Source organism: Lagenorhynchus albirostris, chromosome 2, assembly GCF_949774975.1.
Source record: "Lagenorhynchus albirostris chromosome 2, mLagAlb1.1, whole genome shotgun sequence".
Lineage (NCBI taxonomy): Eukaryota > Metazoa > Chordata > Mammalia > Artiodactyla > Delphinidae > Lagenorhynchus > Lagenorhynchus albirostris.
Window position 1 is genome coordinate 90,834,733 of NC_083096.1, and position 17,944 is coordinate 90,852,676.

General features: G+C 37.6%; 1 protein-coding gene across 4 annotated transcripts in view; it reads right to left on the reverse strand.

Annotated features, from left to right (window-relative positions):
- Nucleotides 1-871: 871 nt before the first annotated feature.
- Nucleotides 872-17,944, reverse strand: part of GPSM2 (G protein signaling modulator 2) — a 63,206-nt gene continuing 46,133 nt past the window's right edge. For all 4 annotated transcript variants that reach the window (XM_060139470.1, XM_060139468.1, XM_060139469.1 and 1 more), the window contains 5 exons: nucleotides 17,857-17,927; nucleotides 15,251-15,427; nucleotides 12,807-12,966; nucleotides 11,700-11,917; nucleotides 872-1,697 (listed from right to left, as the gene is read on the reverse strand). In XM_060139470.1, coding sequence (XP_059995453.1) covers nucleotides 1,470-1,697; nucleotides 11,700-11,917; nucleotides 12,807-12,966; nucleotides 15,251-15,427; nucleotides 17,857-17,927 — 854 coding nt within the window. In that variant the 3' untranslated portion in view covers nucleotides 872-1,469. The remainder of the gene's footprint in view (nucleotides 1,698-11,699; nucleotides 11,918-12,806; nucleotides 12,967-15,250; nucleotides 15,428-17,856; nucleotides 17,928-17,944) is intronic.

A 17,944-nucleotide genomic window follows, 5' to 3' on the forward strand; every position in this document is an offset into this window, starting at 1 on the left:
TTTTACATTATTGTGGTTTGGTATGCTGTCTTTGCTCAGTAAATATGCTTGTAAGAAAAAGCCCAATGGAATTTAAGTGCAGGTTTTAAAAGGATGCTAATCCAGGACATTATACTCTATATATAATACATAAAACATAATCCAGGTGTTAGTACTTTTGACAAAATTTGTGTCTGATCTCAGAAACAGGAGTAATCGTTTTTTTTTCCTCTGAGCCCTTAATGTGAGTCCAGATTGTGTAACTATCTTTCTTCTCATTTTTTAAAACATTAGCTATTTGTAGAAGTGCTTTTCACTGCCCGTAAAAATTGCCTGGAGGATTTTTAGAAAGAACAAAGGCCCAGATCCCTAGATCCCATCCCAGCTGTGTAGAATCAGAAGCAACCAGAGGTGAATGAGTTGCCAACTTGTTCCAGGCGTGGGCATTTGTATTATGCAATTCAGCCTTAGTCCAGGCCCAGCTCTGTCCCATCCTTGTTGACTTGCTAAACTTATGTCATGTTGCATTATGTCTCCTTGTAAAACCACCTTCAGTTTCTGGGAGGAGGCCTAATGACAACTGAGGGCTTAACCTATGTCTTTCGTACTTAATTTTTGTGACCTACGTTCTTGACAGAGTCACATGAGGGTTTTGGATTTTCTGACATTAGGTCCTAAAAAGTTTTACAACAGTATTTTGCAACAGAACATACAATTTTAAACCATTTTATATACATAGACACACACACACACACACACACACACACACACACAATGTACATATATACATATCTGTACTTACTTATATATGTAAATATATAAAAATTAGTTATTTAAAAAATTACACAGAGGCCAAAACATGCTAAATAAGTTTATTTTTAAGAGTTTCTTTTATAATGGTTTTGGCCTAAAATTATATTGAAAATAGAGATTTTCTTAGTGGAAAAAAATCTAGATTTTTTAATAGACTGTATAATTTTTTACACACTGGTCAAGTATATTATTTTTATGAAATAGCATAATTTCCCACTACATTGGTATAAAAAAGAGCCATTGTCAATTAAAAGTAAAAAAAAAAAATCTACCTCAGCAAGAGGATTAAATCCTAGGCTAGATTCATTTAACTTCCTACTTTACAAATACTAGGTAAAGGAATCTAACAAGTTGCGGAAGAACATAATCCCAAGCAGTAATCACAAAAGTTGATTTTTCACTGCCCGTAAAAATCACCTGGAGGATTTTTAGAAAGAACAAAGGCCCAGATCCCTAGTTCCCACCTCTACCCTGAAACGAGTGTCCAGAGGAATGTTAATTAATACTATGCTATCAAAGGTTAAATATTTACATCAGGCTAAAAACATTTTAAGCTCAGTACAGTGCTATAATTTCTCCTTTGAAGGAAAAAAGTAATAGATTGAATTTTCCTGCAGTGTTCTGAAAGGAAATAAGGTTGCTTTAAAAAAGATATTCATTGTATACTAGTGGTTTGCTTATTTTTTTCCTGAATTTTCAAGTTCCAACAGAGCATTATTCTGCAAAAGGTCCTTCGGTCCAAATTCAGTGTCTCTGTTTTGATCTCTTTGTAAAAGAACTCTCTGTTCATCCATTCTTTTTGCTTGAGACCGTAAAATAAGGCTAAAAAAGTCCTCATCTGGTACTGTTGGTCCCTTTGTGGCAGCAGGTGGTGGAGCACATCTTTGATCATCTAATCTGGATCCCTAAAAATTTACAAGAAAGAGATTAAAATACAAATACTGCAGGGAAGGAGAGCACCAAGGTATGTTATGTCTGTCATTCACAATAAGAAAATGTAGCTTTAAACATTTTCTGCCTCTTAGAAGTTTACTCAATCTTTAGACCTGAAACCTAGTAAGATCTTTTATTTGAAATGACTTATATAATCAGAGCATAACAAGTATTGTGTATAACAAATATGAAGCCATAGCTTCATGGCTTTGGTAAGATTAGTTAAGATGCAAGGTCACCTATGTCTAAGATTATAATCTTACTGTAATAGGCAACACCAAATACAACGTACCAAATCCTTAGGAATATCATGTGAGGTACAGAAACCCTACATCACTACCTTATAAATACTGTCTTCGGCCAAGGGTCAGCAAACTATAACCCACTGCCCACTGTTTTTTTAAACAGTACTTTCGTTTCAATACCACGCTTGTTTGTTTATGAACTGTGTACGGCTGTTTGCCTGCTACAAGGGCAGAGCTGAGCAGTTGCAACAAAGGCCATAGGGCCCCAAAAAGCCTAAAATATTTTCTTTGGCCCTTTACAGAAAAAGTTTGCCTACCCTTGTCTTAGGCAATAAAATCTGTTAAGGAAATAAATAACCCAGAGTGAATTTTTCCTTCAAGTTCTGACTTACGATTCTTATTTTAGAAGTACGTTAGAAATGTTTTTGATCAAATGAAAGCACTTAAAAGTCTACAGGACAGTGTCTGGTATTGTAACTCAAGAATACAAGTAGGAATGTGATGGCTGACATCGGAGTGCCCCGTGTTGCTAGGCGCTGTGTACTAACACGCCTGAGCGTTTAACCCCACCGCCCAGTGAGGGTGCCGTGGCTGCCCGGATTCCTAGTCAGCGCCATCCCACCCTCCACACACACCTGGTTCACTCTTCATCATCTCTCCCGTCACGATTCGTGGTCATTTCACTTTCCTCTAAGTTTACCCAACACTCAGGCGCTTCAGTTCCTAGACCTCCCCTCCTCTGGTGTTTCATCCTTGCCCTCTGCCTTATCCAATAGCTCCCATGGTCAGAGGCCAGACACAGTCATTCTCAATAACTGCACCGTCTTTGAAATCATGATTTTAAAATATCTCATGTTGACCACGGACTCCTATTTTTCTAGATCAAGCTCCCCAGTACTACCCCCCAGTAAATCATTTTTTAAAAAACTGAGGTAAAATAAATATAAAATTTACCATTTTTTTTTTTTTTTTGCGGTATGCGGGCCTCTCACTGTTGTGGTCTCTCCCGTTGCGGAGCACAGGCTCTGGACGCACAGGCTCAGCGGCCATGGCTCACGGGCCCAGCCGCTCCGCGGCATGTGGGATCTTCCCAGACCGGGGCACGAACCCGTCTCCCCTGCATCGGCAGGCGGACTCTCAACCACTGCGCCACCAGGGAAGCCCCAAAATTTATCATTTTAACCATTTTTAAGTGTACAGTTCAGGATCAGGTACATTCATATTTTTGTGCAATCATCACCACCATCCATCTCCAGAACTTTTTTCATCTTGCAAGACAAACTCTAAACCTATTAAACAACAACTCCCCATTCTCCCCTCTCTCCAGCCTCTGCAACCACCGTTCTACCTTGTCACTGTTAATTGGACCACTCTAACTAGCTCACATGAGTGGCATCAGAGTATTTGTCCTCTTGTGACTGCATGTTTCTCAGCATCCATGTTGCAGCATGTTGTTAAGGCTGAAAATATTCTACTGTGTATGTACACCACATTTTGTTTATGCATTCATCTGCTGATGGACACTTGGGTTGCTTCCACCTTTTTGGCTGTTGTGAATAATGCTGCTATGAATATGGGTGTACAAATATCTGTTCATGTCCCTGCTTTCAGTCATACCTAGAAGTGGGACTGTATGATAATTCTGTTTTTAACTTTTTGAGGAACTGCCGTACCATTTTCCATAGCAGCTGCACCATTTTATATTCCCACCTGAAGTACACAAGGGTTCCAATTTCTCCATATCTACACCAGCATTTGCTATTTTCTGCATTTTTTGGCTTGTTTTGATAGCCATCTTAATGGGCATGAGGTGGTATCTCACTGTGGGTTGTTTTTTTTTTTTTCGGTTGCACCAGGTCTTAGTTGTGGCATGTGAACTCTTAGTTGCGTCATGCATGGGGAATCTAGTTCCCTGACCAGGGATCGAACCGGGCCCCCTGCATTGGGAGCATGGAGTCTTATCCACTGTGACACCAGGGAAGTCCCTCATTGTGGTTTTGATCTACATTTCTCTAATGATTTGTGACGTCAAGCATCATTTCCTATAATTACTGGCCATTTGTATATCTTCTTTGGAGAAATATCTATTTGGGTTCCTTGCCCACTTTTGAATCAGGTTTTTGTTGTTGAGCTTTTGGAGTTCTCTATATTCTAGATTAATCTTTATGTTATATGATTTGCACATATTTTCTGTGGGTTGCCTTTTTGCTTTGTTGATGGTGTCCTTTGATCCATAAAAGTTTTAAGTTTTCATGAAGTCCAATTTGTCTTTTTTTTCTTTTGTTGCCTGTGCCTTTGGTGTTGTAACCCAGAAACCATAGCCAAATCCAAAGTCATGAAGCTTTCCCCTTACGTTTTCTTCTAAGAGCTTTATAGTTTTTTAGCACTTATATTTAGGTCTTTGATCCACTTTGAGTTAATTTTTGTATATGGTATTAGGTAAAGGTCCAACTTAATTCTTTTGTATGTGGATATCCTGTTTTCCCAGCATCAACTGTTGATAAGACTTCCTTCCATACTGAATGGTCTTGTCACCCTTGTTGAAAACTGTTTGACAGTATATAAGAGTGTTTATTTCTGGGCTATTCAATTCCATTGGGCCTCATTATGCTGGTATCACACTGTTTTGATTACTGTAGCTTTGTGATAAATTCTGAAACCAGGAAGTGTGAGTCCTCCAACTTTGTTCTTCTTGTTCAAGATTGTTTTGGCTATTTGGGTTTCCTTGAGATTCCATATGAATTTTAGGATGGATTTTTAAATTTTTGTAAAAAAGCATCACTGAAATTTTTGATAGGGATTGCATTAAATATGTAGATCACACTCTGGGTGGTACTGACTTAAAAAAATTTTTTTTCACTTTATTAAGTAATTGTCAGACCAGTATACTGGTCTGACCATTCTGTCACACTACCCCACAAATGAGGAGCGATGGGATTATGTCAGGTGTCAAAACAGTATTGACTTTTTAACAATCTTAAGTCTTCCAGTGGGAGAGACTTACGTCATATTTAATTTCTTTCAGAAATATTTTGTAGTTTTCACTGTACAAGTCTTTCACCTTCTTGGTTAATTCCTAAGTATTTTATTCTCTTTGATGCTATTGTAAGTGGAATTGTTTTCTTAATTTCCTTTTTGGACTGTTCATTATTAGTGTATAGAAATGCAACTGATTTTGGATGTTGATCTTGTAACTTTCCTTCTTAGTTCTAATAGTTTTTTGGTGAAATCTTTAGGATTTTCTACATATAAGACTCTGTCATCTCCAAACAGATCATTTTACTTCTTTTCCAATTTGGCTGCCTTCTGTTTCTTTTCCTTGCCTAACTGGCTAGAACTTCCAGTACTATGTTGAATATAAGTGGCAAAGTGGGCATCCATGTCTTGTTCCTGATCTTAAAAGCTTTCAGTCTTTTACCACTGAGTATGATGATAGCTGTGTGTGTGGTTCATAAATGATTTTTATTATGTCATTGTAGTTTCCTACTATTCTTAGTTTTTTTTATCATGAAGATGTGTTGAATTTTGTCAAGTGACTTTTCTGCATCAACTGAGATGACTGTGTTTTTTTCTTTCATTCTATTAATGTGGTATATTACATTGACTGATTTCCATATGTTGAACCATCTTTGCATTCCAGGAATAAATCCCATCAGGTTATGGCATATAATCCTTTTAATATGCCACTGGCTTCTGGTTGCTAGTATTTTGTTGCTAATTTTTGCATCTATATTCAAAAAGGATATTGGTCTGTAGTTTTCTTATAAAGTCTTAACTGGCTTTGGTATCGGCAATATTTGCCTCATAGAATGACTTAGGAATGGGAAATGTTCCCTTTTTTACAATTTTTGGAATTGTGTTCTTTAAATATTTGGTAGAATTCACCCATTAAGCCATCAAGTCCAGGGCTTTTCTTTTGTCAGGAGGTTTTTAATTACTAATACAATCTCCTTATGAATTATGGATCTATTTTCTATTTCTTCATGGTTCAGTCTTGGTTTTGTGTTTCTAGTTATTTGCCCATTTCATCTAGATTATCCAGCTTGTTGGCATACAGTCATTCATAACATTCTCCTATAATTCTTTTTATTTCCGTAGAATCAGTAGTAATGTCCCTGCTTTCATTTCTAATTTTAGTAATTTGAACCTTCTCTTTTTCTTTTTTTTTTCTTTTTCTTAATATAGCTAAAAGTTTGTCAATTTTGTTAATCTTTTCAAAGAACCAACTTTTGATTTTGTTGATTTTTCTCTATTTTTTCATGTTCTCTCTGCCTCTGCTCTAATCTTTATTATTCCTTCCTTCTGCTAGTTTTAAGTTTAGTTTATTGTTCTTTTTCTAGTTCCTTAAGTTGTAAAGTTAGGCTGTTGATCTGAGATCTTTTTTTTTTTTTTTTGGCTGTATGTGGGCCTCTCACTGTTGTGGCCTCTCCCACTGCGGAGCACAGGCTCCGGACGCGCAGGCTCAACGGCCATGGCTCACGGGCCCAGCCACTCCACGGCATGTGGGATCTTCCTGGACCGGGGCACAAACCCATGTCCCCTGCATCAGCAGGTGGACTCTCAACCACTGTGCCACCAGGGAAGCCCGATCTTTCTTTTTTAATGTAAGCATTTAAAGCTATAAATTTTCCTGAGCACTGCCTTCACTGCATCCCATAAGTTTTGGTAAATTGTGTTTTCATTTTCATTAGTCTCTAGGTTTTTTGTGTTTTTTTAAAATATTTATTTATTTAGGCTGCACTGTGTCTTAGTTGCGGCACACAGGATCTTCCTTGTGGCACGCGGGATCTTTAGTTGTATCATGTGGACACTTGGTTGTGTGCTGGTGGGCTCTTAGTTGTGGCATGTGGACTTCTTAGTTGCATCACGTGGACACTTAGTTGTGGCACATGGGCTTCTTTAGTTGCAGCATGCATGGGGGGATCTAGTTCCCTGATCAGAGATCAAACCCAGGCCCCCTGCATTGGGAGTGCGGAGTTTTACCCACTGGATCACTAGGGAAGTCCCTAGGTATTTTCTAATTTCCCTTTTAATTTCTTCTTTGACCCACTGGTTTAACTTCTACAAATTTGTGAATTTTGCAATTTTTCCTTTTGTTGCTTCTAACTAACTTCATCCTATTTTGGTTGGAGAAGATACTTTGTATAGTATCTTAAGATATCTGTTGAGACTTAATTTGTGGCATAACGTATGGTCTGTCCTGGAGAGTGTCCCACATACATGTAAGAATGTGTACTCTGTTCTGTTGTGTATTATTCTAATCTGTTAGATGTAGTTGGTTTATCGTGTTGTTGTCCTCTGTTTTTTCTTATCTTCTGCTTGGTTGTCCTACCCAGTAATGAGAGTGGGGATTGAAGTCTTTAACTATTATTGTAAAAACTCCATTTCTCCCTTCAGTTCTGTCAATTTTTGCTTTATAGATGTTGATGGTGTGTTATTAGGTAAGTAACTTCAGCATTTCTTGAATCCACTGAGACCACTGCCACTTTTCACTTTCACACCTTTCCTTACGTCCCTTCTTAGACACAGTCCAGGTTCCAAAATCTGTTACTAAAAGCACTTCCTGACATTGCTCTCCCTCTCTATCCTATTCTCCTAGCAATACAAAGCTTGATTAAATCTATCTCTCTGCCTCCTTAAGCAGCTGGTTATGACTGGAGAAAATATACTACACTGACCAGCCTTAGTTCCATGACTCTGAACCTCAGCACAGCTCAGCAACCCTGTTTTCCCTGGCCAGTATGCTTTTAGTTTCTCCAAGTCAACTATACTCCACTTCCTTTTGTTTTCATAATTACCATGCTCCAACCTCAATCTCTGCTAAATGGCTCTATTTTTCTTTCATTCATTCAGTTTATTCTTTTGGCTGCGTCAGGTCTTAGTTGCAGCACGCAGGATCTTTTGTTGCAGTGTGCAGGCTTCTCTCTAGTTGTGGCAGCACGTGGGTGCTGTAGTTGCACATGGGCTCTCTAGTTCTGGCATGTGGGCTTAGTTGCCCCTTGGCACGTGGGGTCTTTGTTCCCCAACCAGGGATCGAACCTGCATCCCCTGCATTGGAAGGCAGATTCTTAACCACTGGACCACCAAGCAAGTCCCTCTATTTCTTTTTTTTTTTTTTAAATTAAGTATAGTTAATTTACAATGTTGTGTTAGTTTCTGGTGTACAGCAGAGTGATTCAGTTATACATATTTTCTTTTTCATATTTTTTTCCATTATGGTTTATTACAATATATTGAATACAGTTCACTGTGCTATACAGTAGAACCTTGTTGGTTATCTATTTTATATATAGTAGTGTGTATATGTTAATTCCAAATTCCTAATTTATCCCTCCCCCTGTCCCCTTTCCCCCCCTTGGTAACCATAAGTTTGTTCTCTATGTCTGTGAGTCTGTTTCTGTTTCATAGATAAGTTCATTTGTATCATGTTTTAGATTCCACATATAAGTGATATCATATGGTATTTGTCTTTCTCTAACTTCACTTAGTATGATAATCTCTAGGTCCATCCATGTTGCTTCAAACGGCATTATTTCATTCTTTTTTTATGGCTGAGTAGGTATTCCATTGTATTTATGTACCACATCTTCTTTATCCATTCATCTGTCAATGGACATTTAGGTTGTTTCCATGTCTTGGCTGTTGTAAATGGTGCTGCTATGAACGTAGGGGTGCATGTATCTTTTCAAATAAGAGTTTTCTCCAGATATATGCCCAGGAGTGGAATTGCAGGATAATAGGGTAACTCTATTTTTAGTTCTTTTGTTTGTTTTAATTGAAGTATAATTGGTTTACAGTGTTGTGCCTCTTTGCCCATTTTTGAATTGGATTGTCTTTTTTTTTTTTTTGGCTGTGCCAGGTCTTCGTTGCTGCATCGGGCTTTCTCTAGTTGTGGCAAGCGGGGGCTAACTCTTCGTTGTGGTATGTGGGCTTCTCATTGTGGTGGCTTCTCTTGTTGAGGACCATGGGTTCTAGGTGCGCAGGCTTCAGTAGTTGCAGCACGCAGGCTCTAGTAGCTGTGCTACTAGTTGCAGCACGTGGGCTTCAGTAGCTTTGGCGCGTGGGCTCAGTAGTTGTGGCTCATGGGCTCTAGAGCACAGGCTCAGTAGTTGTGGCACACGGGCTTAGATGCTCTGCGGCATGTGGGGTCTTCCCGGACCAGGGATCGAACCCGTGTCCCCTGCATTGACAGGCAGATTCTTAACCACTGTGCCACCAGGGAAGTCCAAGTTTTAGTTTTTTAAGGAACCTCCATACTGTTCTCCATAGTGGCTTTACCAATTTACATTCCTACCAACAGCATAGGAGGGTTCCCTTTTCTCCACACCCTCTCTAGTTATTATTTGTAGACTCTTTCTTTGATGATGGGATTCTGACCTGTGTGAGGCAATACCTCACTGTAGTTTTGATTTGCATTTCTCTAATAATTAGCCATGTTGAGTATCTTTTCTTGTGCCTCTTGGCCTCTGTATGTCTTCTTTGGAGAAATGTCTGTTTAGGTCTTCTGCCTTAAATAGCTCTACTTCTTACTTTGCTAAGAAAATAAAAGCAACCAGAGATGATTCCTACTTGCTTCTACCTCCAAGTCTGTACACATATACTCTGTTTTCCTTCTCACCTATGCAAAAACTGTTCTTTATCCTATACTCTTCTGCATCACTGGTTCCCCTCTCTATGTGATCATTCCATCAGCAGACATGCTGTATATTAACTCTCAAAATAAGGAAAAACCCACCTATATCCTATAACCCCCTCCAACTTATGATTCATTTCTTTGCCTTCCTTTTTTTCTGTGTACTATCTCCCCTTTTACATTTCCCATTTTCTCAACCCACTCAGTCCTTTGCCCCCTCATGCCACTAAAACAGTATCTTTCACAATTATAAATGTTGCCATATCTAGTAGGCTCAGCCATCATCTTACTTAGCTTCTTAGCAGCATCTGACACAGATGAACATTCCTTAAACACTTTCTTCACTTGGCTTCTACCACACTCTCCAAGTTTTCTTCCAAATCTCTGGCTGATTTCCTGCTTCAGTGGTTCATCTTCCTTTATCCAATTAGTGGTTTTCCAGTGCCCAGGGCTTAGTCTTCCTATTTCCTTATCTATTCTTTATGTAATCTCTTTCCCAGGGCTTTAATACCAGCTATATGCTGATGACTCCTAGAGTTACTTCTATCTGGGGCTCCAGGTTTTTATTTTAATAATGCCTATTCCACTTGAATGTCTAATTAGGTTTCCCACATTTACATATCTAAAGTAAAACTCTTGCTTTTCTCCCCCCCCCCCATACCTGTCTCTCCTCTGGTCTTCTCCATTTCAGTAAATGGTACCATCCGTTTACTCAGTTATTCAAGCCAAGAAGGTAGGAATCATCCTTGATTCTCTTTCTCATACCCTCCATCCAGTTTATTAACAGGTCTTGCCAACCAACCATAATTTCAAGTTATATCCCTATTCTGACCACTTATCATCACTGCTCCCACCATGCTAGTCCAAGTCACCAATATTTTTTGCCTTATTACCACATTAGTTTCCTAGCTGGTTTTCCTACTAACAAACACCCTTTGCCACTACATTCTTTCAGTGATGGTCAGGATGATCTCCCAGAACCATCCAATGTCTTCTTATCACATCTGGAACATAAGACCTCATCATGGCCTACAAGAGCCTATATGATCTAGGCACTGATCACTTCTCCATCCTCATCCTGTAGCACTTTCCTCTACCCTTTACTCACTCTACACCAGTCACACTACACTGGCCACCTTGCCATTCCTTGAACCTGCTAAGCTTCTATATCCAAGAGGGGACTTGCTGTCTCTGCATGGAATGCTCTTCCGGTAAATATGCACATGGCTGACTGCTTTACCTCATTCAGGTCTGTGTTCAAGTGTCAACCCAGAAAGGTCTTGCCTAACCACCACGTCTAAAACAGACACTCCATCAACCACCACCACCACCACCACCCCTGGTTACCCATTACCTCTTTATCTTGCTTTAATTTTCTTTATAGCAAGTATCAGTACCTGACATATACTACCTATCTATGTATCTGTACACACACACTCTTACTCAATGTCTCTCCCGCTAAAATGTAGGATCCTTTAAAAAGTATCCCCAATATCTAGAATAGTGCCCAGAACATAAAAGGTGTTCAGTAATATTTTGATTGAATGAATGAGAGATCATCATTTCATCTTTTTATGAATGAGAAAACTGAGACATAGAACACAGAACTAGGGTTAGGCACAGGAAATGTCTCTTTTTAGTGAAAATAAGCATTATTTTTCTCATGGTCCTGTCCAAGCCATTTGAGATATTTCTTAACCACTTTGGTTAATAATTATTAAAACAGCTAAAATATGAAAGCTATCTCAATATATACATTTCTCCCAAATGGTAAACTGTCTAGAAAGGGCCCCAGCTAGACTCTCTCCATATTAATCACTGGGTTGCTCCTGATGCATTCAGAAGAGGGGCTCTTCCTGTAGTCTCTACTACAGCTCAGAGGGAGTCATCGGCAACATCCCACCTCACCAGCCAAAAGGAACACAAAATATGAAGTGATCATAAGGGAGAAACAGTGTCTGATGGACCCCTGAATAATCAACTTATTGCCTTTCTAATACAAAATGAGCTTTTCCCAATTTAGAATCATAATACTGCCAAAGCTCTCAACAACATCTGAGCTATATACACGGAATGACAAAAATATGCAGACATACTTGACATTTTACAAGGATGTCAAAGAAGTCTTCATCAGCCTCTTTGTTGTCATTAGTCATCAGGTGGCCAAGTACTGACTGACTGTTGTTTTGTGTCAGACGAAGCCCGGGCAAATTACTGAAACTGGCTCTCTGATCATCCAAACGGCGGCTCTGTGAGCTGGCAAGAAGGTCTAAAAACTCATCTGTGTTGGGGGACACCATGGAAACAGATGGTGCTATGAAAAGAGGAAAAAAAATCAAAAAATAATAAAGTTATTTAAGCATATTTATTATATACATACAATTTCTTTCTGCCTTATTCACTCCCAACACCCTTTCTGCCCTCCTGCTTTAGCTCCGTCACTGAGAGTCACTGATAGGCTGGGGCCAGACTAGATGGGTGGGGAGGGAAGAATGAATCCCAGAGGACTTCAGATGGTCCGCTTGGAGGTAATCCGGACTTGACTATATTTCCCTTTATCTAATGTCACCCAATATGTAACTTTATAAGATATGGGGCTAGATTTCAGAAGGTAACTAAATTGTTTTTCTCACATACTTTCTCAGACCAGGATGAATGGACAGTATTTTTATCCCATGCCCTGGATAGGACATTCAGCTAACTAAACTTCGAGTTAAGTGCTGCTGGCAAGTTTTGGTCTATGGGGGAGGAAGTCTTTTGGTAACTGAAATAGAAAATTTTAAGTAACGTATTTTAGATCTTTCGAAGGCCCAGGCAAGCCTTAGCTTCTGCTATAGCCATAGGTTCCTCTTCAGTCTGTCTTGGCTTTTCTTTTTTAATCCACATATGAAGTATCTGCATTTTACATGTAATTATAAGGTATGTATAACTAATTTTTTCCTCATTATTTTTATTTTTTTAAAGTTAGATTTTTTCCCCCACCCCCTAGGAAACTTGGGAGGCAGTATGATATAGTTAGTAGAAAGTGCACTGGACCAGAAATACAGATAAACTTAGGGGAACTGAAACAAAACCTTGTTTGAAACTGTACAAATACCAGCGTTTCAGATGTACCTTGATTCAGGCTCCTTTACTGTACCTCCTAAATTCTCAGAAATAAATCACAAGAATATCAAATTGCAGGAGAAGCACAGATAACTTACTTTGTAGCATCATTCTGGGGGGAGTGGCAGAAGCTGCTGTTGAAGCTGATCCGGAGTTCTGTTCTTTTAAGCAGCACCTCTGATCATCCATCCGATTGCTCTGAAATCGGCTCAGTAGGTCAAAGAACCCTTCATCTCCAATAGTATCTGCACTGATTTTCTAAAATATTGAGAGGAAGTCTAAATATTTCAGCATTATCCTTAGATCATCAATGAAACAATATCATATATACCTCAAATGCAAATGGTAAACGATGAAGATTAAAAATAAAAAATTGACATTTTCTTTATACAAGATGCCAACCACTTGGTAATAAAAAGTTATTTCAATCCAACTAACAAAAAGCATTTCTAGTTATTTTTTAATCCTTGTATTCCTAAAGCTAAATAAATGTACCTCAGACTTAGGGGAACTGCTACAGATACTGAATAAATTATGCAAATATCAGTGATATAGGCATGTACCCCAGGTTCAAAGTTCAGTTCTAAGATTCTACAACAGAATTTAAGTAAACTAGTCTAAGAACTGATTAAAGTAAGAAAGCATGTATATTTTCCTGGCATAGTGATTTTTAAGGTCTTTTATTGTATTTAAAGATTTGAAGATCCTGAAGAAATATAAACTTCAAATAAATGAATATTTGAGACAGAGGGGTACCAGTTATACTTTATTTGGAAATCTTCAAAACTAAAATAACTAATGTTTAATAAAAGTAATTATTTTAGTTTTCATAATGATAGTATTATAATAGAAGTACATATATACAAACTGTTATGAGCCTTGGGAGAAGGGTGTAATTAATTCTTAAGTGAAACAGCAGAAACTTATGTGATATTTGAGTGGGTTCCTGGAGAGTGAATAAGCATTTGCAGGGTAGAGATGTTTCACACAGATTAATGCGCAATTCCAAAGCTTTGTAGTGTTTAGGGGATAATGAACTGAAGGGTATGCAGGGGTGGTGAAAAGGGGAGGGGAAGAAGAGACCAACACAAGGACCTCTGTATGACATACTAACAAGTTAAAGACATCCTATGTGACATAAGAGAAGCACTGGTAATAGCCAGTTTTAAGCGGTTTTGTACAGAAACAGAACTAGCCCTTCCAATTGATTGCAAGGGTTAATAATGGAAGGAAAGGGGTCAGTTCAGGTGCCTATTCCAGAAATCTGGGTAAGAGATAAAGCAGTACATTAAGAACTAGCACATAGTAACAGATTTTTTTTAAAGGTGGGGGGACGGTGGTCAGGGCAGATCTGAGTGATATAGGGATTAACTGGATGTGGTCAATGAAGGAGAGGGAGTCTAGAATGACACCGGCGTTCCTAGCTTGGGTGACAGCATAGTATACATGGTATCCCTTTAATTGAAGTAAGGAAAACAGGAGGGCTTGAGACAGCACAATTTTTAACACGTCAAGCTTGAGGTTTGGGAATAAGTATGTACATAAGCTATAGTCAACTGTCTTAATCACTAACAAAAAGACTTTTCCCTAGGGGCAAAAAGCCTCTAATTAAAAATTCTGAATATCAAAAGACAGGCTCCAAAAATACAGACATTTTTGGTTGGGCTAAGTGGGCTTAGTTAAGACCTCAAACCTTGAACAAAGATATGCCTTCCAGATCTACAAAAATATTCTTGGACCATTTTTATATACCCCATAATATTTTTAATAATATAATAATTTCCTTTTGTTAGTCATACATGTGTAAGGAACATGTAAAAAACTGATAAAAACCAAGGCAAAGGACACTACAAGGGTGCAGATACAAAAAAAAAAAATGCTGACAACAGGACCAATAGAAATTTCTGTTAAAAAATAAAAGGCTAACAATTTTTTCAAAGGTTCTCAACTGCTTGAAAAATGGACTTGATAATTTGAAGTATCTTCTTTGTAATTTATTTTGATCTTTTTATCAGACTGTAGGGTAGATAGAGATACCCCTGATATTTACCAGTAAACCCATGGTATTTTTCAATTTCTAAATATTTTTTTATGTTTAATAATCTGATTTCTATGCTCACTTTTAAACAAAATCGTTTTTAACTATCATTTTAACAACAGAAATAAACAGAAATTGATGCATGCAGACACTCTTCATTTTAAATTAGTATTTAAAACTCCTTGAACATCTGAATTTCATTTGTTCTGACTTCTAGACTGAGTGGAGGACATTTTCACTGGGAGACGCTCTGGTGAAATGAAGGTAGTATTTTTGCAAACAACAGTGACTTAAAACACAAAGAAATAATTACTGCCCAAAGTAGTGGAGCAACTTATCTCTGAATGGAGTAATTATAGTTTCTAGCTTTGAAGAACACAGAAAAGATAGGAAAATACAGAAGACTTCTTTGAATAACAAAGATATTTTATACTGAATATCTAAAAATATATTACAAAACTCCAGTATGAATATAAAAAATTCAAAAACTTATTTTAAACATACCCTTTGAGAATTTGAAATTCGGTGATCGATGGAATTACTGGCATCTTGGAGAACTTTAGTGGAGGAATTACTTTTGTATTTTTTCCCCTTCAATCTGTTGACAAAGAGGAGCTTTGCAGAAGGTTTGGCAATAAGAGGTTTTTGTTTAGCAAGAATTTCACTGTTCCAGTTTTGAACCTACACAATTATAAATGGAAAGCACAACATGAAAAAAACCACCAAAGCTATATATAATCTGCCATTTAGTAATTGGGGGTGGGGAGGGGGTGAGTGGCTTAGATCTCTTAATAAATTCCTTTTTGCCAGTATATCTCACTGTTTTCTTTTTTAATTAATTATCTTTGGCTGCATTGGATCTTCGTTGCTATGTGCGGGTCTAGTTGTGGCGAGCAGGGGCTATTCTTCGTTTTGGTGCGTGGGCTTCTCATTGCGGTAGCTTCTCTTTTTGTGGAGCATGGGCCCTAGGTACATGCTTCAGTAGTTGTGGCATGCGGGCTCAGCAGTTGTGGCTCATGGGCTCTAGAGCGCAGGCTCTGTAGTTGTGGCGCACGGGCTTAGTTGCTCTGTAGCATGTGGGATCTTCCCAGACCAGGGCTCAAACCCATGTCCCCTGCATTGGCAGGCAGATTCTTAACCACTGCGCCACCAGGGAAGTCCCTAACTCACTGTTTTCAACAGCTTGTACCGAATGTGTGTTACGGATTTCTCATTATCAAAATATTAAAATGGAGGTTTTTAAAAACCTAAGAAAAGAAAACAAAGTTTGCGAAAAGTCCATAAAAATAAAATTTAAATGGTCAGAGAAGAAGCCAAAGTTTTATTCTTGGTATGAGTTACTTAGAAATCTGCTACAACTGGAAATTTTAGATGTATGTAGAATTTATAACCCTAAAAAATAACATCTAAAACTTACACAGCAGTAGTAATCTTTTGTTGATAAAACTGTACTGAACTCTTTGACTTTATTATGACTTCCAAACAGGAAGTTAGGGACTTCCCTGTTGGTCCAGTGGTTAAGAATCCATCTTCCAATGCAGGGGATGTGGGTTTGATCCCTGGTCAAGGAGCTAAGATCCCACATGCCGCAGGGCAACTAAACCTGCACGCTGCAACTACTGAGCACACAGGCCACAACTAGAGAGCCCACGTGCCATAACGAGGAGCCCATATGCCTCAACTAAGACCCAAGGCAGCCAAAACTAAAACAAATAAATATTTATTATGAGGTAAAAAAAAAAAATCACAAAGAACTAATTCCACTTAAACATATTTTAAATTAGACATAAAGCTTTATCATCATTAGGCTCTTGGAAAATTACAGGGTTGAATCTGGTCAGCTTCTCATGGAATTTACTGTTGGTACCACTACAGATGCACCAAATTAATTTTGCTGCTTATTACTAGTTTCCTACCTACTAGAAAAACGAAGGAGATCTAAATTGACTTAAGTTTTTTGTGTTCTGGTTTTTTATTTTTTTAAATAATCTACAGATTTAAGGATTTGAGAACCACTCACCAATATAAGAGGTAAATATATGGGGGAAATCATAAAGCCCTTCAGAAGTTTTAAAAAAACTCTGTAACTGTTTGGAATAAAAAAATATTGGATATTAGTTCAAATCAGATGTTGGTCTTATGAAGACTACTTACACAAAAAATGTCAATATTAAAAAATAATATGCCTATTATAATAATAGAGAAGAATATTTCATTACATGGAAAGATGTTGATATATTGCTATGTCTTATACAATAGTATCTATAATATGATATTCATATGAAAATGCAAGACGAATAAATACAAAAACATTAATTTTGGTTACTACTGGGAGGTGGGATTACCGATAATTTCAATTTCCTTGTTGGAAGTTTCCAAAGTTACTACAATAAACACATTTTATAAAAAGTGTTTCAAGAAATATACCATAAAGGTGTAAGAGCATACCTTAACAATGTAAAGTTAAGATAAATGGAGGTAGAAGAAAGCAGCCTAGATTTGTTCTTCAATAACCTTTTTCCAATTATAAAGTCCCTTCTCTGTTACTTAAAAAAAAAACCTAGAGAAGATGCGTCTTGAACAGTTATTTCTTTGTTAGTTAAAAAAAAATGCTTTTCAAAAATGCAGTTAAAAACACTAGCTTGATCATACATATCATTAATCTTGCCAATAATGTTGCTGTTATTTAGGTGAAAAAAGTTTCCTAATCCTTTTCTGATTTTCCTGTTCTTCTTTTAATTAAAAAAAACAAAGTAATGCATGTACATGGTAAAATAGTAAAATATTCAAACAGTTCAAAATAGTATATAAAAGTGTTTCTCCTAACCCAGACAGCAATTCTTTCCCCACAGGCAATCGTTACAAGCAAGTATCTTATATATTATTCCAGAAACGTCTTATGCATCTACAAAGGATATATATGCATAAAACTTTTCTTAAACAGATGGCAGCACACCGTACACATTCTTTTTGCATTGTACTCGATTCGATTCTTTTCAAAGGAAAATGTTAAAGTGATACCCATATATGACAAGACTTATTTAAATTATTTAAATTAAAAGTTGCTAAAATATTTTGTTATAATAGTTCAAGAAATAAAAACTGCCAACCTTTTCTGGTGTTAACTTCATAAGTTCCATGTTTTCCATACTGTGTCGGCGTCCAAACTTGGGGCGTGCACCTTTGTAAAAAAAAGTT